The sequence below is a fragment of the Dendrobates tinctorius genome, unplaced genomic scaffold (genome assembly GCF_039654945.1).
Source record: "Dendrobates tinctorius isolate UK_male_01 unplaced genomic scaffold, ASM3965494v1 ptg000187l, whole genome shotgun sequence".
Taxonomy (NCBI): domain Eukaryota; kingdom Metazoa; phylum Chordata; class Amphibia; order Anura; family Dendrobatidae; genus Dendrobates; species Dendrobates tinctorius.
In genome coordinates this window covers 1,098,703-1,125,662 of record NW_027361854.1, presented here as the reverse complement: position 1 = coordinate 1,125,662, position 26,960 = coordinate 1,098,703, and the positions used below count along the sequence as shown (strand labels likewise).

The following is a 26,960-nucleotide window of genomic DNA, read 5'->3' as shown; positions in this document are numbered from 1 at the left end:
GGCTCCGCTCCGTAAACACACGGTTCAGCTATATACACACAGGGCTCACATGATCCACTGAAGGGCCCCTGATCATGTAACCCCTGACTCCTCCCCTTCTGTGACCTCATCACAGGTCCTGTGCGCACAGAGCAGGGATTTATTAGTGAGAGGCTGGCGCTGCGGTGGCCGGTGGATCTGGGAGGGGGAGGAAGGGGTCGGTGCATGGGGGGAGCGTGGCGCTATGGTGGCGGATTATAATGGGGCAATTTTCCTTGGACTGGTGGGCCCCCCCGCACCACTGGGCCCTGGGCTACCGCCCAGATTGACCTCATTATAATCCGCCACTGGTGGCACCACATATGCTAATTATCAGGACTAGTCCAAAAGTCACGATATACAGTTTCTCCCCTCCTGCTAATACCACGCCACCAGAGTTGTGACAGTCACAGTAACAGATGTGAATTCAGACATATGTAATGATCTCTTGCCTATGTGCCACTGCTCGCTGGGAATCACTGTGCGTCCCTTCCAGGGCATGCCCGGAGGCACATCTGTTACTAGACATAGAGCACCGAGAGAATGTGGAGAAGGCTGGGCTGGGTCATGAGCGACACCTCTGCCTCTATGGGTGGGATATCGATAAAAGGGGAGAGACTGGAAAAAAAATAAGTTGCAGCAGTCAAAATGATAAATTTGCCAAAAGGAATACTGTTCATCCCCAAAAAATGAGACTTTGTTATGAAAAAAAGAACAAATTTAACACAACAATTGAAAAAAAATTAAAAACACCAAAGATGTATATGTTAACATATCTCAGCCCAAGATAATGAGCAAGAATAAACCACGTCCTCAAATAAAAAAAAAAAAATAGGTACAGATATGAAGCTGGAGCATGCAAAATAAAAAAAAAACAATACCCCTAATATGATGTCTCGGAGCCTAAAAGGGAGGATGAGAGAATAAGAAAGGAAGAAACTGCTAGAGGTGTGTAGCAGCAACAGCAATATTGGTCAAATCGCTGCAAATAATAATAATATCTTCTCCTTGTTTCCAGATATGGTTGGCTAAATTTGCTTTTTTATCTTCTTTTTTGCCTATGGGATGATGTTATTATTATTCGCAGCATTTTTTACTCCATTTTTCTACCATGAATAGTGTTTCTATCTTGACCAGTATCGCTGCTGCTGCACACCTCTAGCAGTTTCTTCTTTTCTTATCCTCTTATCATCCCTTCTAGGGGGGAGTCACATTAGGGTACCACATCCAATATAAAAGCATCGGATGCTATATGCGAATGACTGCGGCATCAGTGCTCTGTGCTCCGATCCTATCGCAGGAGCGAATCGGAGCACAGCTGCGGAGGAGACAGAGAAATTAATTTCCCTATCTCCTATGTTGCCGGCATCCATGGGAATTGCATTGCACTCAGGTGCTTTTTGAGTGCAATTTGATGTTTCGCACACACCCATAGACTTATATGGGTGCATGCAACGTTTTGTTTTCTGCCCAATCGCAATTTGATCAAAATATGGAAAAAACACCATTGAGAATGCAAGCATAGGAATAAACTGGTATGAATGCAATCCACTTTTTAAGTGGGAGCATGCCCTTAGCCTGGAAACCATCATATTTATTGCACACCCATTCTTCAAATGTTTTTTTACTTGTATTACATTATTATTATTGGGGGTATTGTATTTTGATTTTTGCATGTTCCAACTTCATGTCTGTTCCCATTCTTTTGGTTTGAGGATGTGGTTTATTTTTGCCCATTATTTTGGGCTGAGATATCTTATACTCACCTTTTGGTGTTCTTAACTGTTTATAATCTGTGTGTTTTATTTGTTCTCTTTTTTTGGTTTATAATAAAGTGTGATTTTTTTGGATGTGCAGTCTTCCTTTTGTGTATATATATATATATATATATATATATATATATATATATATATATAATATGTTGTTTTCCAAAAGGGGAGTGACCATACTTTGCTGAGTGCACGCCTCTTGGAACAGTCCTGGTAATTGGCATATGTGGCACCACAACATCAAATGATGATTTTTGCCAAAAAGCAGAAAACTTTCCTTAAATCATCGGGATGATAGGGAATAATATTATAAGACACATGCAGTACTGTTATCAGCTCATAGGAGTGAATCCTGATGACCGCTTCCCTTTAATGTTATCCTTGCTGGTAAATTGTTTAGTGTACATGTGCACAACTCGGATTCTGGTGGTAAGGCTAGTTTCACACTTGCTTTTTTTTGCAGCGCGTTTTTCCCGCAAAAAAACGCATTAAAAAAACGCATACAAATGCATACAAACGCTGCGTTTTTTTCAAGCATTTCTATGCGCATGCAGGAAAAAAACGCAGCGTTTTTGTGCGTTTGTATGCGTTTTTTGTGTGTTTGCGTTTTTTTACAGATTTTGGAAAAACCCCACAAAAAAGAAAAAACAACCATTCAACAACACACAAGACCAATGGGACTTCATTGTGGGTGTGGTATGTTAATATATAGACCCTGTCTACAGTATTCTTCACATTTACTTGATTCTTCTCGTGACCATGGATCTGCGCTGGAAGAGTTTTCACTTCAACTTGGATTTGGACATCGCGATGGCTCAGGCGTATGCAGTTGCTTGCCATGAACAAAGGAAGAGAGAGAGGCAGCGAAGACGGCGGCGTATGTGGATACATCCGATTGTTGAACTCCGGGAGAGCCGTGGGGCATACCACACCCTCTACAGCGAGCTCCAGTCAAACCCGGAGAAATTTACAGATTATATCCGGATGTCCCACGAAAGTTTCATGGATTTGCTTGCTCGTGTACAACAATCCATCCGGAGACAGGACACACAGCTCCGTCGTGCGATTCCTCCTGAGGAACGGCTACTGGTGACATTACGGTATGTTTTAAAAACCAAGGGGTGCGGGCTGATGTTTTTTTTTTAAATTTAGTATTCAAAACCTTGGGTAATTAGTTTTCGTGAATGTACTAATATTTTATTTTATAGTTTTTTAAAATAATATACATAAATATTAATTTTACTTCTTTGTCTGTTCACAGATTCCTGGCGACTGGAGAAACCCTATCTTCACTACACTTCCAGTACCGTATTGGAATCTCTACCTTGTCTGGAATTGTTGCTGACACCTGCCGGGCTCTCTGGAATGTTCTTTGTCCAGAATTTATGCCCCTGCCCACCGCTGAAAAGTGGATGGAAATTGCTGACAAATTCTGGACAGTATGCAATTTTCCCAACTGTTTGGGAGCTGTTGATGGTAAACACATACGGATCATCAAACCCCAAAGAACGGGATCTGAGTACTATAATTACAAAAAGTACTTTTCAATAGTACTCATGGCGATTGCGGATGCCGGATGTATGTTTGTAGCAGTGGACATTGGAGCATTTGGCCGTGGTAATGACTCACAGGCTTTTAAAAACTCAGACATGGGCCGGAGGTTGTATGGCAACCAATTTAATTTCCCTATGCCACGGCCTCTTCCTCACACCGAAGCTCCGCCACTGCCCTTTGTAATGGTTGGCGATGAGGCTTTTCAAATGTGCGGAAACTTACTGAAACCCTACTCCAGCCGGGACTTGGACCACACCAAAAAAAATATTTAATTACAGGCTGACCAGGGCCAGAAGAACTGTCGAGTGTGCTTTTGGGATTCTTGTCTCCAGATGGCGAATTCTGGGCACGGCCATTAATCTTAAACTTGAAACAGTCGATGAGGTGGTGAAGGCCTGTGTGGTTCTACATAGCTTTGTGATGGCTAAAGAGCACCCGACCTTTGAACTGGACGATGATGCTCCTAACCCATTGCCTGAATTCACTCAGCACACTCTCAGGTCATCCGTTGAAGTTGGCCAAATGAGGGACCAATTTGCGGCCTACTTTATTTCTGATGTAGGACGGGTGCACTGGCAAGATGAAATGGTGTAATGTTTTTGTTTGTTTATGGTAATAAAAAACCTTATTTGATACCATTACTGAGTGCACTATATTTTTTAAACTCCAATTAAATAAAAATATATTGGAACGAGCAAAGCTGCAGGCCAGGAATCAGGAAACCAATTTTTTTCAAGAGAAAATTGTGCAACTAGTTGAAAAAAAAGTATGTGATTTTCTCAAAACACAACCCTCAAAACCCAACCCCAATGAAAGTCCATGGGGAATACAAGTCAGCATTGAGTGGATGAATGTAATCTGCTCCATTCCAACTTACAAGTTATTACACTAGGCCTTGGAATGACTATACTAGGCCGTGGTATTTCAAATATGAGTATAGTAGGCCTTGGGCCTACTAGTATAGTCATATGTGAAATACCACGGCCTAGTATAGTCATACCAAGGCCTACTCGATTTTTGCCAACTAGGATCTTGTTTCACGAAAAACAAACTGTTGAAACTTGACAAGTTTCAACAGTTTGTTTTTCATGAAACCAGATTCTAGTTGGTAAAACTTATTACACTAGGCCTTGTAATGACTACACTAGGCCGTGGTATTTCAAATATGAGTATAGTAGGCCTTGGGGCTAGTAGTATAGTAATATGTGAAATACCACGGCCTAGTATAGTCATACCAAGGCCTACTGTAATAACTCGATTTTTAACAACTAGCATCTTGTTTCACAAAAAACAAACTGGTGAAACTAGAACGAAACTTATTTTTTAGACAAGTTTCAACAGTTTGTTTTTCATGAAACCAGATTCGAGTTGGTAAAACTAGAGTTATTACACTAGGCCTTGGAATGACTACACTAGGCCGTGGTATTTCAAATATGAGTATAGTAGGCCTTGGGGCTAGTAGTATAGTAATATGTGAAATACCACGGCCTAGTATAGTAATACCAAATGCCTACTCGATTTTTACCAACTAGGATCTTGTTTCACGAAAAACAAACTGGTGAAACTTGACAAGTTTCAACAGTTTGTTTTTCATGAAACCAGATTCTAGTTGGTAAAACTTATTACACTAGGCCTTGTAATGACTACACTAGGCCGTGGTATTTCAAATATGAGTATAGTAGGCCTTGGGGCTAGTAGTATAGTAATATGTGAAATACCATGGCCTAGTATAGTCATACCAAGGCCTACTGTAATAACTCGATTTTTAACAACTAGCATCTTGTTTCACAAAAAACAAACTGGTGAAACTAGAAAGAAACTTATTTTTAAGACAAGTTTCAACAGTTTGTTTTTCATGAAACCAGATCCAAGTTGGTAAAACTCGAGTTATTACACTAGGCCTTGGTATGACTATACTAGTCCGTGTTATTTCACATATGACTATACTAGGCCTTGGGTTGGTTTTTAACATGTATTTACCCATCAGTGTGTGTGAGCGGCGCAAACAACATTAATGAAACTTTGTAATGGTGAACCACAAATGTAAATTTATTTTTAATCACAAAAATAAACCAAAAAATTATTTTTTCCGGCGTTTGGGGGCAGATGGTTTCAATTTGGGGGTGTGCAGGGAATATGCAACAATTGCAGTTGAAGACGGTGTTTGAGGGGAAGGGGCAACAAAACTTGTGGGGGAAGGTAGTCCAGTTAAGGGAATTAAACTAGGAACACTTGGAGGAGAGGAAATCTGTTCAGGTACATTAGTTGTAATGGCATGTCGCCGTAGGCTTGTGTGCCTGGACCGACTTTGGCCCAATGCCCGCCTTGATAGATTTCGCCTTGAACTAGGGGCAAATATTGAATGTAGGTCCCCCGTCTGCTGGTGTGGCTGCTGCTGCTGCTGAGGTGGCGGCTGCTGCAGAGGTGGCTGCTGCTGCTGCTGAGGTGGCTGCTGCTGCTGTTGAGGTGGTTGCTGCTGCTGCTGAGGTGGCTGCTGCTGCTGCTGAGGTGGCTGCTGCTGCTGCTGAGGTGGCTGCTGCTGCTGAGGTGGCTGCTGCTGAGGTGGCTGCTGCTGCTGAGGTGGCTGCTGCTGCTGCTCTTCGTTGTCAGTGCTCGTCCTTGCAGGAGGACTGGTGGCGGCAGTGATGGTCCAGGTTTGCAGAGTGGTGGTGGCAGGGCTACTACATGTTGTTGTAGCGGCAGGGCTGTTCCATGTTTGCCTAGTGGTGGCTGAGCTCCACGCATGCATGGGAGTGGCGGTGGTGCTCCAGACAGGAGCAGCGCTTGCCATGGTGGTGTCGGTGAAGTGACCAGCTGCACTCAGACTTGTGGTGGTGTAACGGTGGGTGTCCTGGCTTTGAATAGAGGTGTCCGTGCAGTGGTATGCAGCACAAGTCGGTAGTGAGGTGAAGCGAGTCAATGGTGGCACAGGTGGAAATGACACCACTGACTGCTGACCGTACCGATTATGCTGCATAGCCTGCAAGAAAGCATTGTTGCAGGCCTGCAGCACATTCAGCTGTTGCTCAGGACTAAGGTGTTCCGCCATGCCCTTTTCAATCTTACTAAAAAAATGGTGTGCTGGTCTGTTGAGGTCGGCCTCCAGACGGTCGAGGCGCTGTTCTACAGAATTGAAGCGGTGTTCAAAGTGGTTAAAACCACGTTCCATGAGTGCAAAACCGCTTTCAACTCTGTCGGACAGTGACTTGAGGCTGGAATTAAAGGCCTCGCTCAAATGCATAAACTCGGGCAAGACATTCCGGTCCAAGGCCCTCTGCCGCTGGCGGGTAGTGCCCGCATAACCAGTGGCAGAGACCTGGGACAGGGGAACACCTGATGGCCCAGCTTCCTGGTCACCAGCTGTGTGTGTGGTTGACCTGCAAGGTGCTTCCTGGCTGTCGGATGGCTGGGACGGGTCAGAGGACGTCCGAGGAAGGACCGCTCCAGGGCCAGGTTGCAGGGTGCTGCTCCAGGTGCTGTGGAAGAAAGGAAAATCATTACTACCATGCCTTTACAAGAAGCATCAGCTGTGGATTAGAAAAACACAGATTAATAAAAATAAAACCCCAAAATTTATAATACTTACGATCTTGTGGCAAGGACCGGTCTTAGGAACTGCAACGCGTGATAGTGACGGTATCTAGTTCTGGTCCTTGACACAGATCCACTGCGAACCTGGCCCTCAGCACGAACATCACTGTTGAAGCGGTCCTTGATCGAACGCCAACGTGTTCGGACTTTGTCCACTGTTGTTAAAAAAAAAACAGTGCCGTCAAGGACAACAGTCAATGCGGCACAATATAGCAATACAATACTCAAAGCAGTCACTGTAGACCCCGATGACACTGTTGGGTTTCCTGCTAGAATACACCTAGCACGAAACCCAACAGTGCCGTCAAGGACAACAGTCACTGCGGCACAATGTAGCAATACAATACTCAAAGCAGTCACTGTAGACCCCGATGACACTGTTGGGTTTCCTGCTAGAATACACCTAGCACGAAACCCAACAGTGCCGTCAAGGACAACAGTCACTGCGGCACAATGTAGCAATACAATACTCAAAACAGTCACTGTAGACCCCGATGACACTGTTGGGTTTCCTGCTAGAATACACCTAGCACGAAACCCAACAGTGCCGTCAAGGACAACAGTCACTGCGGCACAATGTAGCAATACAATACTCAAAGCAGTCACTGTAGACCCCGATGACACTGTTGGGTTTCCTGCTAGAATACACCTAGCACGAAACCCAACAGTGCCGTCAAGGACAACAGTCACTGCGGCACAATGTAGCAATACAATACTCAAAACAGTCACTGTAGACCCCGATGACACTGTTGGGTTTCCTGCTAGAATACACCTAGCACGAAACCCAACAGTGCCGTCAAGGACAACAGTCACTGCGGCACAATGTAGCAATACAATACTCAAAGCAGTCACTGTAGACCCCGATGACACTCTTGGGTTTCCTGCTAGAATACACCTAGCACGAAACCCAACAGTGCCGTCAAGGACAACAGTCACTGCGGCACAATGTAGCAATACAATACTCAAAGCAGTCACTGTAGACCCCGATGACACTGTTGGGTTTCCTGCTAGAATACACCTAGCACGAAACCCAACAGTGCCGTCAAGGACAACAGTCACTGCGGCACAATGTAGCAATACAATACTCAAAGCAGTCACTGTAGACCCCGATGACACTGTTGGGTTTCCTGCTAGAATACACCTAGCACGAAACCCAACAGTGCCGTCAAGGACAACAGTCACTGCGGCACAATGTAGCAATACAATACTCAAAGCAGTCACTGTAGACCCCGATGACACTGTTGGGTTTCCTGCTAGAATACACCTAGCACGAAACCCAACAGTGCCGTCAAGGACAACAGTCACTGCGGCACAATGTAGCAATACAATACTCAAAGCAGTCACTGTAGACCGCACGCCGGATGGAAGATGGAAGAGGCCAGGAGCCATTTGGTGAGCTGCATTTCTTGCTACATGTTCACAGATTTACCAGTGGAAAAACCAAACTTCACATGCCACAAATGCAAGCTTGTGTCCCTGTTGGAGGAAAAGTTGCAAAATCTCGAAGAGAGGTTAGCTACGTTGAAGATCATTAAGGAAGGTGAAGAGTTCTTGGACAGAGCAGAATTATCTCTTCATGTTACAGAAAGAGAAGAAATTCGAAGTGCACCTGAAGAAACAGAGGAATGGAGACATGTGACCCAGAGAAGCTGGAGGATCAGGAGGCAGTCAGCACCCATACTGCTCAGAAACCAGTACCAGGCTCTCACGCAGGAAAACGATGAAGAAATACATCAGGATAAGACTTTGCCAACAAACAGCAACCTTGTACGCCTTCAGAGTCCTCCTGGATGGAGAAAGAAAAATGTTGTGAAGAAGAAACGGAGAGTGGTGGTCATGGGGGATTCCCTGTTGAGAGGAACAGAGGCCGCTATCTGCAGACCGGATATAACTTCAAGAGAAATGTGCTGTCTTCCAGGTGCAAAAATTAAAGATGTGTCTGACAGGATAGCAGGACTCCTCAGACCTACAGATGACTACCCATTCCTGCTACTACATGTGGGGACAAATGACACTGCAAGAAACGACCTGGAAACCATCTGCAGAGACTTTGAAGACTTAGGCAAGAAAGTGAAAGAACTGGGAGCGCAGGTGGTCTTCTCTTCCATCCTCCCAGTGGATGGCCATGGAGCAAGGAGGTGGAATAAGATTCTGCAGGTGAACAACTGGCTACGTCGATGGTGCCGTCAGCAACGATTTGGATTTCTGGATCACGGAGTGAACTACTTATACGATGGACTACTTGCTAGAGATGGGGTGCACCTTGCGAAGACTGGAAAGCATGTATTTGGAAGTCACCTTGCTACACTTGTAAGGAGAGCTTTAAACTAGAACAACATGGGAAGGGAAGCAAAAGACCAGAAAAAGCCATACACCTGACAAATGCTATTGAGAACTCTGCTATTAGAAGTGGAAAGGAAGAACAAAGACGAAAGAATCTAATTAATAAAAATATTGGAGAAAGAGAAACCAATCACAAACTAAAATGTTTCTATACTAATGCACAAAACATGGGCAACAAACAAGGAGAATTGGAACTACTAACACAGGAAAAGAAATATGATGTCATTGGAATCACTGAAACTTGGTGGGACAATACACATGATTTGGAATACAAGACTAGAAGGATACAACTTATTTGCAAGAAACAGACTTGATAAACGAGGAGGGGGTGTCGCATTGTATGTTAGAAACACGTATATCTGCACAGAGATTGAAGCTTCAGAGACTGGGAGTTCTGTGGAAACTGTTTGGGTAAGAATACAAGGACAGAACAATAGAAAGGACACCATTGTAGGCATTTACTACAGGCCGCCTGTGCAAGCTGAAGATATGGATGAACTCTTTATGCATCAAATGGCCAAGTTCTCCAAAAAATATGACATAGTTGTCATGGGAGATTTCAACTATCCAGACATTTGTTGGGAATCTCTCTCAGGCAAAACTAACAGGTCAAGGAAATTCTTATCCTCTCTTGCTGACAACTTTATCTTCCAAAAGGTAAGGGAGAAAACAAGGGGAACTGCTACCTTGGATCTAATCCTTATAAACAGGGAGGAAATGGTTGAGGAGGTAAAAGTGGCTGGGACCCTAGGAGGTAGCGACCATGCTATTTTAGAATTTTGGATAACTAGAGGCGGAAGACCTGTGAAGACTCAGACGTCAAGGTTAGATTTCAGAAAGGCAGATTTTAAGGGATTCAGAAAGAGAATTGGAGGGATCCAATGGCTGGATATCCTAAAAGACAAAAATGTCCAGGAGGGATGGGAAATCTTGAAAAATGAAATTCTCAAAGCACAGTTGTTAACAATTCCGAAAAGAGGGAAGAATAGGAAGCATTTAAGGAAACCAGGATGGATGAACACAGAACTTAAGCACATGCTAAAAAGGAAAAAAAAGATGTTTATAAAATGGAAAGAGGGAGACATATCTAAAGAAGAATATAATGCTGTCTGCAGAACCTGCAGGGCACAAATCAGATTATCTAAAGCTGAAAATGAATTGAGGCTTGCAAGAGATGTCAAAAGCAATAATAAAGGATTTTGGGGATATGTCAAAAGTAAAAGAAAAGTCAAAGATGCTATAGGATTTTTACAGGATGAAAATGATGAAATGGTAAGACAGGATGTTGAGAAGGCTGAACTTTTAAATTCCTATTTTGCATCTGTTTTCTCTCAGAAAGGAAATGTAACATCAACTGTTATTCACAGTCCTATTAAGGGAATAGAAGAATCCAGGATATCTATAAACAGAAAGATAGTGAGGAAACACTTAGCTAACCTAAATGAATTCAAGTCTCCAGGTCCAGATGAATTACACCCCAGAGTACTGAAGGAGATAGCAGAAGAAATTTTTGAACCCCTCTCCATAATCTTTGAAAATTCTTGGAGAACAGGAGAAGTGCCAGAGGACTGGAGAAGAGCAAATGTTGCTCCTATCTTCAAAAAGGGGAAGAAGGTGGACCCAGGCAACTATAGGCCGGTGAGTCTGACTTCTATACCAGGAAAGATCTTTGAACAAATTATTAAACAACATGTATGTCAATACCTGGATAAGAATGAAGTGATTAAGCAGAGTCAGCATGGGTTTGTAACTACTAAGTCATGTCAGACTAACTTAATTTCCTTCTATGACGGTATCACTGATTGGGTGGATCAAGGAAATGCTGTAGATATAGTATATCTTGACTTCAGCAAAGCATTTGACAAAGTCTCTCATACAATCCTTATTGAAAAAATGACTAAGTATGGAATGGACAAGGCAACTGTTAGGTGGATTCATAACTGGCTTAGTGATCGGACCCAAAGAGTGGTCGTAAATGGCTGCACATCCAGTTGGAAGAATGTCTCAAGTGGGGTACCACAGGGCTCTGTCCTGGGCCCTGTATTGTTCAACATCTTTATCAATGATTTAGATGAAGGAATTGAGGGTAAACTGATTAAATTTGCTGATGACACAAAGCTAGGAGGGATAGCTAATACTAGAGAAGAGAGAGAGAGGATTCAAAAAGATTTAAATAAACTGGAGAAGTGGGCAGCAACTAACAGAATGGTTTTTAACAGGGAGAAATGCAAAGTACTACATCTGGGCAATAAAAATGAAAAAAGCATATACAGAATGGGAGGAATAGGGCTAAGTGACAGCACATGTGAGAAAGACTTGGGTATACTAATAGATCATAGACTGAATATGAGTCAACAGTGTGATGCAGCAGCAAAAAAGGCAAATGCAATTCTAGGATGTATTAACAGAAGCATACAGTCTAGATCACGTGAAGTCATTATTTCCCTCTACTCCTCTTTGGTCAGACCTCATCTGGAATATTGTGTCCAGTTTTGGGCACCACATTTTAAAAAAGACATCAACAAACTGGAGCAAGTTCAGAAAAGAGCGACCAGAATGGTGACCGGTCTGCAAACCCTGTCTTATGAGGAAAGGTTGCAGGATTTGGGAATGTTTAGTTTGCAAAAGAGAAGACTGAGAGGAGACTTAATAGCTGTCTACAAATATCTAAAGGGCTGTCACATTGTAGAAGGATCAACTTTATTCTCATTTGCACAAGGAAAGACTAGAAGCAATGGGATGAAACTGAATGGGAGGAGACACAGATTAGATATTAGAAAAAACTTTTTGACAGTTAGAGTGATCAATGAGTGGAACAGGCTGCCACGAGAAGTGGTGAGTTCTCCTTCAATGGAAGTCTTCAAACAGAGGCTGGACAGACATCTGACTGGGATGATTTAGCGAATCCTGCTTTGAGCAGGGGGTTGGACCAGATGGCCCAGGAGGTCCCTTCCAACTCTACGATTCTATGATTCTATGATTCTATGACCCCGATGACACTGTTGGGTTTCCTGCTAGAATATGCCTAGCACGAAACCCAACAGTGCCGTCAAGGACAACAGTCACTGCGGCACAATACAGAGCAGGGAAATACTCACTAAACGCCTTTTTGGAGGATGCTGTGGCGCTGTCCCAGCCATCCATCAACGCTGCGGCCACCTCATTCCATAGCCGCCGGGTCACCACAATGTCCTTGTGCAGCCGGTCACGGCTGTCCCACAACGGCGAACGCTCCTGGACCAGGCTGATGAGCTGCTCATTATCCAGGTAGACGTCTTCATCCCGTTGTGGAACCTAGACAAAACACATTCATTAGAATAATCAAATTTAAATTGAATAAAAAGTTACAAAAAAAGAAACATAAAAAAGAGTAAAAATAGAAGATAAAAAATAAAGAACATTACAAATCATTTGATACATACATTCCGTATCACCACCGGGACTTGGCTTCGCTGCTCCTGCTCTTCGCCCTCACTAGTCCCGTCCGCAGAAGATGATGATGACGATGTCTTAAAAAAGTTGAAAAAAACGTAAGAGATTTGGAGAAGCAGCAGATATACTTACCAGATGCACGAAAATAATCACCTCACGGTCTGCTTGCGCCAATTCCTGCCGCGATGGGGAATACTCGGATTCTGAAGACATACTGCATTTAAAAATAATAAAAATCATTAGTACATACATAATTTAAAAGGACAGGCATATAATGTAATATACTCACATTCTTCGATGATAGAAGATGGGTTCCTTGTTGACTGTCTGCTCTCCAATCTGTCAGTGTAGTAGTGGCAGAGTTTTGGCAGGCACCTCCTTTATATAGACTTTTTTTTTTGACTTTAGAAGATTATAACTAGTACAACAAGTGGACACCACCAAAAAAACGCAGCGCTAAAAAAACGCTTACATGCGCATGCCAGTGCGCACGTATGCGCATCCATAGGCTATAATGGCCATTTTTAGCGCAAAACGTGCGCATACGTGCGCATGCGCTTTTTTGCAGGGCCAAAAAATGCAACATGCTGCGTCTGGAAAATACAAACGCACACCCCAAAAAAACGCAGCGCATGAAAATCGCATACGTGCGCATGCCAGCGCGCAGGTATGCGCACCCATGTTAAATATAGGGGAAAAAACGCATGCGCACGTATGCGTTTTTTTCCAGCGCAAAAAAACGCAAATGTGAAACCAGCCTAACAGGGCCCTTTTGTGTCTCCCTCATTAAGTGGGGTAGCTCTTATTATTAGAGGCCCTTTGAACGGTTACTAAGCGCTCTAGCTTTTGATGTAGTAGGATGTGTGCGGGTGCTATGGTGGTGGCCGTCTGCCAGTCTATGATACTATGGGGCATTGAAGCCAGTAGTACAGTGTGTGTCATTGTGTTGTACCCACATTACATCTCAAACCTTCAAGTGGAATAAAATCTTTTTACTGAGCTTTGCATGTTCTACATTTATTTATCAATGCATTTAAAATGTAAAGTTAAGCAACTTTCTATGAAAAATGTCTTATGTTTTGTAATATACATTCAGAAGTTAAGAACAAAAAGTATGGGACAGATGGAAATATGTGAGTGCAAGATCAAACTATACAAGTTTGTCTATTGCAATGGAAATGCATATACTTGCATAGGAGCTGCATACACAGAACAATAGGTAATTTGATGCAAGAGCAGAGTTGCTTCATCGTTCACTTTAGATGCACTGTTACAAATTTTAAAATAATGGTGGATTTGCTTTTTTAAAGAAGACATAGCAGTTAAGCATTAGATTTAATGGGTTGTCCACTACTCGGACAACCCCTTCTTAAACAGTTTATCCTCAAGTGTAAAATGAAAATAACTCATACTCCCCTCCTGCCCTGGTGCAGGTCCAGTGATGCCGTTGCTGGCTCCCCCAGGGCTTGCGTGACATTATTATGTCATGTGAGCACTACAGCCAATCAGTGGTCATGCATGTGCCGGTTTGCTCACATTTCCTTTGGACAGAACTTGCACATATGAAAGAATTGTGAGAACTACAGCTCATTAGTGGCCATTGATTGGCTGCAGTGCTCCGGTGGCAGTTCAATGTCACACAAACCCGGGGAGACCCAGCACCGACATTGCTGGCGAGGTGCCGGTGTGTGAGAAGAGTATGTATTATTTTTATGTTACACTTGGGAATATATTAATTAAGAAGGGGTTGTCGGAGTAGTGGTTCACCTCATAATTTTCTGCCCTTTTCAGATGAATTATAATTATTGTGTTCAGTACTGTAATTGGCTTTAAGAGAGGAGATAGGATTTGACCCCACAGTCCCTGGTTTAGGAAGCCAGGCCCTGGTCTAATCCTAGTGGCCTAATGAATTAAGCACTGACTTCCCAAATTAGGAATGGGGATTCAAAGGCACCTCTGGGATGTTTGCCTACCTCCCCTCTAAAATCATAACCTTAGAGTCTAGCCCTAGTGTCCTTAGAATAGCAATTATTAAATAAAACACCTGGACCCAATGTGACCAAAATCCATGAACTCGCCGACAGATATTATTCTGGCAGTTGTGCTGTGCATAAATAATGTATAATTTTCTAAGGATGAAATAAGGCTTTTGTGTTAATCTCTGGTCATCATAAAAAAAGAGGCATTTATCTCCTGTAGTACGGATCTGTTAACACGATAGCATGAAAATCTCCTTCATAGGACTGAATGGGATTGTCTCTGCAGCTTGTGGATTTTTGCACTACGCCGGTCCTTTGTCTTCTCTTCACTTTGTGACTGTTGCTTGCGATATTATGTTGTGTTGGAAGACACACTTAAGACCGGTATCACTCCCCATCAATTTCATATTTGTGTTTTTGGCTATTAAGTTATTTTTGACACATCCTTTGTGAATATTATATTACAGTATGCATTTCCATAGAAAGCAAGGTGTTTGTAGTGTCCTGTTAGAGAGGACGTAAAGGCATTTCAGATGATATTTACTAACCACACCGCAATTAATAAGTGTATCTACTCCTCTAGTGATAATCTTTCTTATGGGCTTCATCAATTTCACATAAAGACAAAAGCATAATGCTTACTTTTCTGAAAAAACAAGTTTCTGTCCTCTTCTTATGATTCCATATGCTGTTTTTCACTTGGCAGAAAGTGGTCGTGTCAGTCTGAATGATGTTTCCTGTTATTTTTCCTTGCTGGAAGGCGGTACAGCGGAGGACAAACTTGCTTGTAAGTAGCTTCTTTTAGTTACTTTTTATTTAGCATATTTTCCCTTTTTTCGGTCACCACAAAGATTTGCATATGCAGGGCTTTTCACAGGAGCTTTGCAAAATTCTGATTCTTTTGTCCAAAGTGATGACCATAAAATTTAGATTTTAAAGAGGTTGTCCAGTCTTAAGCTGCAAGCCTACAGTTTAGGTACTGTCACACTAAGCGATATCGCTGGCAATAATGCTATAACTTGTGACCTTATAGCGATATTGCTGGCGACATCGCTGTGTCTGATACTTACCTACGACCGGCTCCCCCGCTAGTTATCGCTGATCGCGCGAGAACGTTCAGGACCGCTTCTCGTCGTCAGCTTCCTGCGGCGCTTCCTGTGGAGAGACGAGCGACGAGCCGGGCGGGAGGACGCAGGATCGCCTAGTGTGACAGGTTAGTAGCGACCCTCGTCCCCAGTGATGTCGCTGGTGAGATCTGCCTGTGTGGCAGCTCACTAGCGACCACTTAGCGATGTACCAGCGATCCTGACGGCGTCATATCGCTGGTCGGGATCGCTGGTACATCGCTAAGTGTGACAGTACCTTTACTCTAGGTGACTGCAGACTTGTGAATCCTTAGGCTATGTGCACACAGTGCGGATTCTGCTGCGGATCCACAGCGTTTCAGGCTCTGCGGGTCTGCAGGAGATTTAGGTGCGTTGTACAGAACCATTGTTTTCAATGGTAAACTGAAAAACGCTGTGCACATGCTGCAGATTTTTCTGCAGGTTCAAATTCCGCAGCATGTCAATTCTTTGTGCAGATTCTGCTGCGGTTTCACACCTTCTCCATTGTAGAGATGTGAAACCGCAGGGCTAATCCGCAGGTAAACCGCAGGTCTTTTAACCTGAGAATTTACCTGCGGATTTTTCCAAATCCGCACGGAAAAATCCGCACAACAAAAAACTACGTGTGCACATAGCCTAACATCGCACATACTGCTCATTGTCAGGATTCTCCAGTGCCAGGAGCGGGCTGTCATGTGAAAGCAAGTATGTGATTTGCATACTTCCAGTCACATGCTGACTAGACTGTATCCTGCCTCGCTCAATACACTTGCATTGAGCAAGATTTCACCCATCTAGTCGGCATGTGACCACATGTATGCAAATCACATACTTGCAGTCACATGCCCGCTTCTCCCGTTGTCAGCACCAGAAAATCATCACAGCGTGCAGTGTACGCGAGGTGAGGATTCACAAGTCTGTAGTCACCCTTTAGAGGGACTGAAGACTTGTAGCTTAAAACTGGCATATCCACATAATTCATGCCTTTGGCTGTACTACTATCTTGTTTTTTTATGAAGCCATAGTTGGGCTTCCATGTAGGTCAGTGAAACCTCTTTGGCACCTGTATCTCTGCAGAAACCTTTGCTCCATCAGACTACATGTGTACAGAGGTGTCACTTCTGTATGTAAGACAGAGCCAGTACCGCAGTGCATGACAGCTCAGGACTCATACAGGTTCCCGCATTGGCCTCTTTCAAAGTACAAGCCCTAAAAATTATTTAGATTTGATGATGAAGCTGTTGAAAACTACATATCCTCTAGTGCTCTAGCTGCCACATCACATGGCCGTGTAGTCCCAGCTTAGGCGATAGTCTCTGCTATTTGCGGTGCGTTCCGCACAGTTGAAAACACTAGAGGCTCTTAATCTACTCAGTGAACACATTCTAATGACTTCACTTCAGTCTGGTTCAGGGCCGTTCACATATTGATTCTGTGTGGCTCAGTAAACATACGGCCTACAGCTCTTTATGCCTAATCTGTCAGCCTGTGAAGCCAGCCATAATAACTGTTGGCAATGTTCAGTGTGCGTTTTACATCTGTATCTTGAGTGTTTGTGTTTGGAAAGTGTTGAAAATTGTTTGTTTAAGGTATGCACATGAACTTTTATTACTTTTATAATTTTATATAGTATTTCCCTTATTTTTATCTGCACTGAAAACAAATCTGCATCAGATGTAAAAGCTGGTTACTATCGGACAGCTATCCTCATTGACAGAACTGGAAACCTAAGAGGAGGGTTTACATTGCTGGCCCCAGGGTGTTTTTAGTCTACTTTCACCTTGTCTGCTCATCCAAATTGGCACAGAAGACACTGGGTGTTGTCTATAAGGGAAAGGAAGAAATGGGGTGGTGTGACCGCATTCATCTACACGGTTTTTGTAACTGGCTAACAAAATGCATTTCATCCATAGCTTTCAAAAAGGCTGATTGTTCTTCTGTGTCTAATCACACAACAAGGAGAAGTTTAGGAGAACAGTAAGCTAGAAACAGTTCTTCCTGAGAATATGAATGTTTTAGGCATATACAGTGGCATGTAAAAGTTTAGGCACGGCTGGTTAAAATTACTGTTATTGTGAACAGTTAAGCAAGTTGAAGATGAAATGATTTCTAAAGGGCCCAAAGGTAAAGATGACATATTTCCTTTGTATTTTAGGCAAAAAAAATAAAGTATATATATATATATATATATATATATATATACAGTATATATGTATGTGTATGTGTGTGTGTCTATATATATATATATATATATATATATATATATATTCATTTTTGACAGTTTAAAAATTTAAAGAAAATGGACCAATGCCAAAGTTTGGACACCCATGGAGATTTGTATTCTGAGATAACTTTGACCAAGGTTTCAAATATTGATTAGCCTGTTAAGGTTATCGCTTCTTGACTATCACCGTTAGGAAAGGCCAGATGATTGCAATTTCCCAGCTTTATCAAAACCCAGCCTTCTCTAACCTTGCGCCAAAAAACAGTAGCCATGGGTGGTTCTAAGCAGCTGCCTAGCACTCTGAAAATTAAAATGGTGGAGGCCCACAAAGCAGAAGGCTATAAGAAGATAGAAAAGCGTTTTCAAGTTGCCATTTCCTCAGTTCGAAATGTAATTTAAGGGAACCTGTCACTAGTTTTGTTCTGTGTCAACTAAAACTATGAAATTTATCAGCGCCTGTGCTGCAGTCCACCAATGGTCATATAACCCTGTGACTCCCCCTGCATACACCCCAAAAACCTTTTGAAGTTCTCCCATGCTGTATCTTAGTCCTTTTGGTCCAATCCAATGGGCGTGATTTCATCGGATTATCCCTCTTCCCGGCTTCTCTATCCCTCCTCCCGGCAGCTGATAGCTGTCCTCCTGCTGTAATTGACATGATTGACTCCCCTTGCATCATCCACATAGCCTGACAAAATGTTGCGCATGCGCAAAGAAATAGCGGGCTCAAGCCTGCGCACTATACTTAGCCCTACTGTGGGCAGAGTCTAAATCAGTGATGGCGAGCCTTTTAGAAACAGAGTGCCCAAACAGCAACCCAAAACCCACATATTTATCACAAAGTACGAACACGGAAATTTAACCTAAATACTGAGGTTTTAGTTTAGGAAAAACAACTCATTCAGAGAGCAGGTGAGAGTAGAATATGGTATATGCCTCACATCCTGGTATATGCCCCCACATCCTGGTATATGCCCCTCATTTTTGTATATGCCCCCCATCCGGGTATATGCCCTTCTTCCTGGTATACATGCCCCCATCCTGGTATATGCACCCCATCCTGGTATACTTGCCCCCGTCCTGGTATTTGCACCCATTCTAGTATACTTCCCCCATTTTTGTATATGCTCCCCCACCCTGGCATATACATTCTATCCTGAAATATGCTCCTCCATCCTGATATATGCACCTCATCCTGGTATATGCCACCCCGTCCTTGTATATGCCATCCTTCCTGGTATATACTGCCTCATCCTTGTATATGCTCCCCAATCCATGTTTATCCCCCATCCTTGTATATGATCCACCAAGTTTGTATATGCCCCCCATCCTGGTATATGGCCTTCATCCTGTTATGCAAGCACCCATCCTGCCGATGCCGCTGTTGTTTAACGCATAGAAAAAAAAACACAACCACTCCTGCTCACCTTCATTTCTCTCCCCCGCCGCGACACAACGTCTTTTGTAGCTTGCAACTGACTTCAGCATCCAAGCAATGGGGGCACATGACGTCACTGCCATGCACCCAGTCACGTGTAGGTCGACGTCAGCTGCTGGCCTGTGATTGGCCAGCAGCTTGTATTGCAGTGCACAGACGTGGCAAGTTTATGCTCTGCAATACACTTCAGCTGGATGTGCTTTCGAGGATTCATATCCAGCTGAAGTAGGGGCTAGCGTCACCAGGCTCCTCACCCTTACAGGCCCGGTCCACTGAGGCGGAACTGTGCTAGTGCTGAGGTGATGGCGCGCTTGCCCACATGGAAGGCTCTGGGTTCCCCCTCTTGCACACATGCCACAGGATTCACCACCACTGGCCTAAATCATAGCTGCACATGCGCATTTATGTTTTCAGCTCTGCCCGCAATAAAGCAGAGCATAGTACACAGGCTCGATATCACCCACCTATGTGGATGATGCAGGAGGTGTCATCCATGTCAATTGACAGCAGGAGGGCAGCTATCAGCAGCTGGGATGAGGGATAGAGGAGCTAGGAGGAGGGATGGATAGTGAAGAAACCATGCCCATTGGATCGGACCGACAGGATTAGCATACATCGCGGAAGGGAAAGAGCGCCATTTGACTTTTTCAGCGCAAAATTGGATGGAATTGAGATCGGACACATGTCACGCTTGGAGAGCCCCTGATGTGCCTAAAGAGTGGAAACCCCCAAGTGACCCCATTTTTGGAAACTAGACCCCCCAAGGAACTTATCTAGATGTGTGGTGAGAACTTTGAACCCCCAAGGGCTTCACAGAAGTTTCTAAAGTACAGCCATACAATTAAAAAATCCTATTTTTTCCACAAAAATGATCTTTTAACCCCCAATTTTTATTTTCCCAAGGGAAACAAGACCCAAAAATTATTGTGCAATTTGTCCTGAGTACGCTGATACCCCATATGTGGAGGTAAACCACTGTTTGGGAGCATGGCAGAGCTCGGAAGGGAATGAGCGCCGTTTAACTTTTTCAATGCAGAATTGGCTTGACACCATATCGCATTTGGAGAGCCCCTGATGTGCCTAAACAGTGGAAACCCCCCAGAAATGACACCATTTTGGAAACTAGACCCCACAAGGAACTTATCTAGATGTTTGGTGAGAACTTTGAACCCCCATGGGCTTCACATAAGTTTATAACGTACAGCCGTAAAATTATAAAATCATACTTTTTCCACAAAAATGATCTTTTCACCGCCAGTTTTTATTTTCCCAAGGGAAACAGGACCCGAAAAGTTATTGTGCAATTTGTCCTGAGTATGCTAATACCCCATATGTGGGGGGTAAACCACTGTTTGGGAGCATGGCAGAGCTCGGAAGGGAAGGAGCGCCGTTTGACGCAAAATTGGCTGGAATTGAGATCGGGCGTCATATTGCGTTTGGAAAGCCCCTGATGTGCCTAAACAGTGGAAACCCCCCCCACAAATGACCCTATTTTGCAAACTAGACCCCCAAGGAACTTATCTAGATGTGTGGTGAGCACTTTGAACCCCCAGGTGCTTCACAGAAGGTTATAATGCCCGTCTGTGAAAATAAAAAAATCATATTTTTTCCCCCAAGCATGATCTTTTAGTCCCCAATTTTTTTATTTTCCCAACGGTAACATGAGAAATTGGACCCCAATTGTTGTTGTCCAATTTGTCATGATTAGGCTGATACCCCATATGTGGGAGAAAACTACTGTATGGGCAAACATTTGGGCTCGGAAGGGAAGTAGTGATGTTTTGGAAAGAAGACTTTGATGGAATGATCTGCAGGTGTCATGTCACATTTGGAGAGCCCCTAATGTGCTTAAACAGTGGAAACACCGCACAAGTGACCCCATTTTGGAAACTAGACCCCCCAAGGAATTTATCTAGATGTGTGGTGAGCACTTTGAACCCCCAAGTGCTTCACAGAAGTTTATAACGCCCGGGCGTGAAAATAAAAAAGTCATATTTTTTCCACAAACATGATCATTTAGTCCCCAATTTTTTTAGTTTCCCAAGGGTAACAGGAGAAATTGGACCCCAAAAGTTACGTGCAATTTGTCCTGAGGACGCTGATACCCCATATGTGGGGGGTAAGCAGAGCTTGGAAGGGAAGGAACACCGTTTGACTTTTTCAACGCAGAGTTGGCTGGAATTGAGATCAGATGCCATGTCGCATTTGGGGAGCCTCTGATGTGCCTAAACAGTGGAAACTCCCCAATTCTAACTACAACTCTAGCCCAAACACACTCATAACCCTAATCTCAGCCCTAACCCTAAAGGGAAAATGGAAATAAATACTTTTTTTTAATTTTATTATTTTTCCCTAACTAAGGGGGTGATAAAGGGGGGTTTGATTTACTATTTATGGTGGGTTTTTATGTTTGGCAGCTGTCACACGCTAAGAGACGCTTTTTATTGTAAAAATAGTTTTTGCATCACCACATTTTGAGAGCTATAATTTTTCCTTATTTTGTCCCACAGAGTCATGTGAGGTATTATTTTTCGCGGGAAAAGTTGACATTTTTATTGGTACCATTTTCGGGTGACATTTTTTGATCGCTTTTTATTCTGAATTTTGGGACGAAGAATGAACAAAAACCAGCATTTCATGAATTTCTTTGGGGGGGGGCATTTACTCCATCTGGTAAAATTGATAAAGCGGTTTTATTCTTCGGGTCAGTACGATTACAGTGATACCTCATTTATATCATTTTTTTAGCTTTTGGCTCTTTTATACAATAAAAACAATTTTATCTTAAAAATAATTATTTTTGCATCGCTTTATTCTGCGAGCTATAATTTTTTTATTTTTTTGCTGATGACTCTGTATGGTGGCTCGTTTTTTGCGGGACAAGATGACGTTTTCAGCAGTACCATGTTTATATATGTCTTTTTGATCGTGTGTTATTGCACTTTTTGTTCGGCGGTATGATGATAAGGCATTGTTTTTTGCCTTTTTTTGAAGGGGTTAACTAGTGGGACAGTTTTATAGGGCGGGTCGTTACGGACGCGGCGATACTAAATGTGTATTTTTATTGGTTTTTTTTATTTACAAAAAAAAATGAATTATTAGGGAATTTTTTTATTTATTCTGGAAATTTAAAAAAATTATTTTTACATATGATTTTTTTTTTAACTTTATTATATTGTCCTAATGTGGGACATTACTGTAAAGCGTCAGATCGCTCCAAGGGTCTTAGTGATGCACGCAGAGAGCCCCCTCCCTGCGCGATTCTTCCCTATGCCCCGATACACTGCAATCATGTTTGGGGGTTAATGTGGGTCGGGGGTTAATGTGCCAGGTGTCAGCTGTGATAATCAGCTGACACCCGGCAGCGATCACTGGCGCTCGTCCCGTGAGCACCGCTGGTCATAGAATCATAGAATCGTAGAGTTGGAAGGGACCTCCTGGGCCATCTGGTCCAACCCCCTGCTCAAAGCAGGATTCGCTAAATCATCCCAGACAGATGTCTGTCCAGCCTCTGTTTGAAGACTTCCATTGAAGGAGAACTCACCACTTCTCATGGCAGCCTGTTCCACTCATGGATCACTCTAACTGTAAAAAAAAAGTTTTTTCTAATATCTAATCAGTGTCTCCTCCCATTCAGTTTCATCCCATTGCTTCTAGTCTTTCCTTGTGCAAATGAGAATAAAGATGATCCTTCTACAATGTGACAGCCCTTGAGATATTTGTAGACAGCTATTAAGTCTCCTCTCAGTCTTCTCCTTTGCAAGCTAAACATTCCCAAATCATGCAACCTTTCCTCGTAAGACAGGGTTTGCAGACCGGTCACCATTCTGGTCGCTCTTTTCTGAACTTGCTCCAGTTTGTTGATGTCTTTTTTAAAATGTGGCACCCAAAACTGGACACAGTATTCCAGAAGAGGTCTGACCAAAGAGGAGTAGAGGGCAATAATGACTTCACGTGATCTAGACTGTATTCTTCTGTTAATACACCCAAGAATTGCATTTGCCTTTTTTGCTGCTGCATCACACTGTTGACTCATATTCAGTCTGTGATCTATTAGTATACCCAAGTCTTTTTCACATGTGCTGTTGCTTAGCCCTATTCCTCCCATTCTGTATATGCTTTTTTCATTTTTATTGCCCAGATGTAGTACTTTGCATTTTTCCCTGTTAAAAACCATTCTGTTAGTTGCTGCCCACTTCTCCAGTTTATTTATATCTTTTTGAATCCTCTCTCTCTCATCTCTAGTATTATCTATCCCTCCTAGCTTTGTGTCATCAGCAAATTTAATTAGTTTACCCTCAATCCCTTCATCTAAATCATTGATAAAGATGTTGAACAATACAGGGCCCAGGACAGAGCCCTGTGGTACCCCACTTGAGACATTCTTCCAACTGGATGTGCAGCGATTTATGACCACTCTTTGGGTCCGATCACTAAGCCAGTGATGAATCCACCTAAGAGTTGCCTTGTCCATTCCATACCTAGTCATTTTTTCAATAAAGATTGTGTGAGATACTTTGTCAAATGCTTTACTGAAGTCAAGATATACTATATCTACAGCATTTCTCTGATTCACCCAATCAGTGATTCCATCATAGAAGGAAATTAAGTTAGTCTGACATGACTTATTAGTTACAAACCCATGCTGACTCTGTTTAATCACTTCATTCTTATCCAGGTACTGACATACATGTTGTTTAATAGTTTGTTGACAGATCTTTCCTGGTATAGTCAGACTCACCGGCCTATAGTTGCCTTGGTCCACCTTCTTCCTCTTTTGAAGTTAGGAACAACATTTGCTCTTCTCCAGTCTTCTGGGACTTCTCCTGTTCTCCAAGAATTTTCAAAGATTATAGAGAGGGGTTCAAAAATGTCTTCTGCTATCTCCTTATGTACTCTGGGGTGTAATTCATCTGGACCTGGAGACTTGAATTCATTTAGGTTAGCTAAGTGTTTCCTCACTATCTTTCTGGTTATAGATATCCTGGATTCTTCTATTCCCTTAATAGGTGTCACGTGGACCCATCCTGTGTGACACGGCTCGCAGGCCGGTAACTAAAACGACAGGACGTGGCACATGATACTGTCCTGTGTGACACGGCTCGCAGGCCGGTAACTAAAACAAGACAAGGGGTAGGTAAACAGTTACAACGGTGGGCCCTGCGATAGGGAAAGGGGACATGGAGACCTCCTGTACTCCCCTGAGTCAGTGTCCCTAACGCTCCTAATGTTCCCTATGCCGGTTCCGCATCGGGCGCCGATCAGGAGCCTGTCGCCCTAGCACACCCTACACCTATCCCTTGCTAGGGAGCTGGGTGGTGCAGGCACTGGCCCCACCGCTGCTCTAATGCACACCAAGGAAAAACACAAACAGGGAAACACCACTTAGCTTTACTCTGTTGCACTTGCTCCTGGCAACAGAGTCCACCACCAGTATGCAGCTCTCCTCCTGAATCGCTGCCACCAAGCTCTGTCAGAGCTAAGGATATCCGCTATGACTCCTTTCACACCAGGGCTAAGACAGTGCTGACAGGACCTCTCTCTAGATCCTTCCTCCACCAAGGATGGTTGAAATGAACACTATCACCAACACTGATTGCAACACCTGTGACTCTTTTATAGCAGAGCCAGCAATCACACCTGCATAATAATCATGTGCACTTAACTAAAGAAACTAGAGTGCAATGATGCTCACCACCACCGGGGGGAAACTTAGAACAAACGACACCACAGTGCAATAATCCTAATGGCGACCGGGGAGCAAAAACCAACCTTAAGCACAGCTTAGGAAAAAAAAAGGTTACCTGAGCTTTTATCAGTCCTGATCCAGCATGGATCATGACAATATGACAGTGAAGAACAGTTGATGTTACATTTCTTTTCTGAGAGAAAACAGATGCAAAATAGTAATTTAAAAGTTCGGCCTTCTCAATATCCTGTCTTACCATTTCATTATTTTCATCCTGTAAAAATCCTATAGCATCTTTGACTTTTCTTTTACTTTTGACATATCCCCAAAATCCTTTATTATTGCTTTTGACGTCTCTTGCAAGCCTCAATTCATTGTCAGCTTTAGTGATCTGATTTGTGCCCTGCAGACAGCATTATATTCTTCTTTAGATATGCCTCCCTCTTTCCATTTTATAAACATTTCTTTCTTCCTTTTTAGCATGTGCTTAAGTTCTGTGTTCATCCATCCTGGTTTCCTTAAATGCTACCTATTCTTCCCTCTTTTCGGAATTGTTAACAATTGTGCATTGAGAATTTCATTTTTCAAGATTTCCCAGCCTTCCTGGACATTTTTGTCTTTAAGGATATCCAGCCATTGGATCCCTCCAATTCTCTTTCTGAATCCCTTAAAACCTGCCTTTCTGAAATCTAACCTTGACGTCTGAGTCTTCACAGGTCTTCCTCCTCTAGTTATCCAAAATTCTAAAATAGCATGGTCGCTACCTCCTAGGGTCCCAGCCACTTTTACCTCCTCAACCATTTCCTCCCTGTTTATAAGGATTAGATCCAAGGTAGCAGATCCCCTTGTTTTCTCCCCTACCTTTTGGAAGATAAAGTTGTCAGCAAGAGAGGATAAGAATTTCCTTAACCTGTTAGTTTTGCCTGAGAGAGATTCCCACCAAATGTCTGGAATAGTTGAAATCTCCCATGACAACTATGTCATATTTTTTGGAGAACTTGGCCATTTGATGCATAAAGAGTTCATCCATATCTTCAGTTTGCACAGGCGGCCTGTAGTAAATGCTTACAATGGTGTCCTTTCCATTGTTCTGTCCTTGTGTTCTTACCCAGTTTCCACAGAACTCCCGGTCTCTGAAGCTTCAATCTCTGTGTAGATATACGCGTTTCTAACATACAATGCGACACCTCCTCCTCGCTTATCTAGTCTGTTTCTTGCAAATAAGTTGTATCCTTCTAGCCTTGTATTCCAATCATGTGTATCGTCCCACCAAGTTTCAGTGATTACAACGACATCATATTTCTTTTCCTGTGTTAGTAGTTCCAATTCTCCTTGTTTGTTGCCCATGCTTTGTGCATTAATATAGAAACATTTTAGTTTGTGATTGGTTTCTCTTCCTCCAATATTTTTATTATTTAGATTCTTTTGTCATTGTTCTTCCTTTCCACTTCTAATAGCAGAGTTCTCAATAGCATTTGCCTGGTGTATGGCTTTTTCTGGCCTTTTGCTTCCCTTCCCACATTGTTCTAGTTTAGAGCTCTCCTGATGAGTGTAGCAAGGCGACTTCCAAATACATGTTTTCCAGTCTTCGTAAGGTGCACCCCATCTCTAGCAAGTAGTCCATCGTATAGTTAATTCACTCTGTGATCCAGAAATCCAGATCCTTGCTGATGGCACCATTGACGTAGCCAGTTGTTCACCTGTAGAATCTTATTCAACTTCCTTGTTCCATGGCCATCCACTGGGAGGATGGAAGAGAAGACCACCTGCGCTCCCAGTTCTTTCACTTTCTTGCCTAAGTTTTCAAAGTCACTGCA

General features: G+C 43.0%; 2 protein-coding genes across 15 annotated transcripts in view; both read left to right on the top strand.

The window, feature by feature from the left end:
- DGKA (diacylglycerol kinase alpha) overlaps window positions 1-26,960 on the top strand; it is a 339,192-nt gene that overhangs the window by 236,830 nt on the left and 75,402 nt on the right. For 12 of the 14 annotated variants that reach the window (XM_073552212.1, XM_073552217.1, XM_073552211.1 and 9 more), the window contains one exon: window positions 15,393-15,473. The exons of the other annotated variants lie outside the window; for them this stretch is intronic. In XM_073552212.1, coding sequence (XP_073408313.1) covers window positions 15,393-15,473 — 81 coding nt within the window. The remainder of the gene's footprint in view (window positions 1-15,392; window positions 15,474-26,960) is intronic. 14 annotated transcript variants of the gene reach the window in all.
- On the top strand, window positions 956-15,197 carry LOC141055559 (uncharacterized). Its single transcript, XM_073552185.1, has 3 exons — window positions 956-2,887; window positions 3,049-3,404; window positions 15,154-15,197. The coding sequence occupies exons 1-3, from the start codon at window positions 2,547-2,549 to the stop codon at window positions 15,195-15,197; spliced, it is 741 nt and encodes a 246-aa protein (XP_073408286.1). The 5' UTR covers window positions 956-2,546.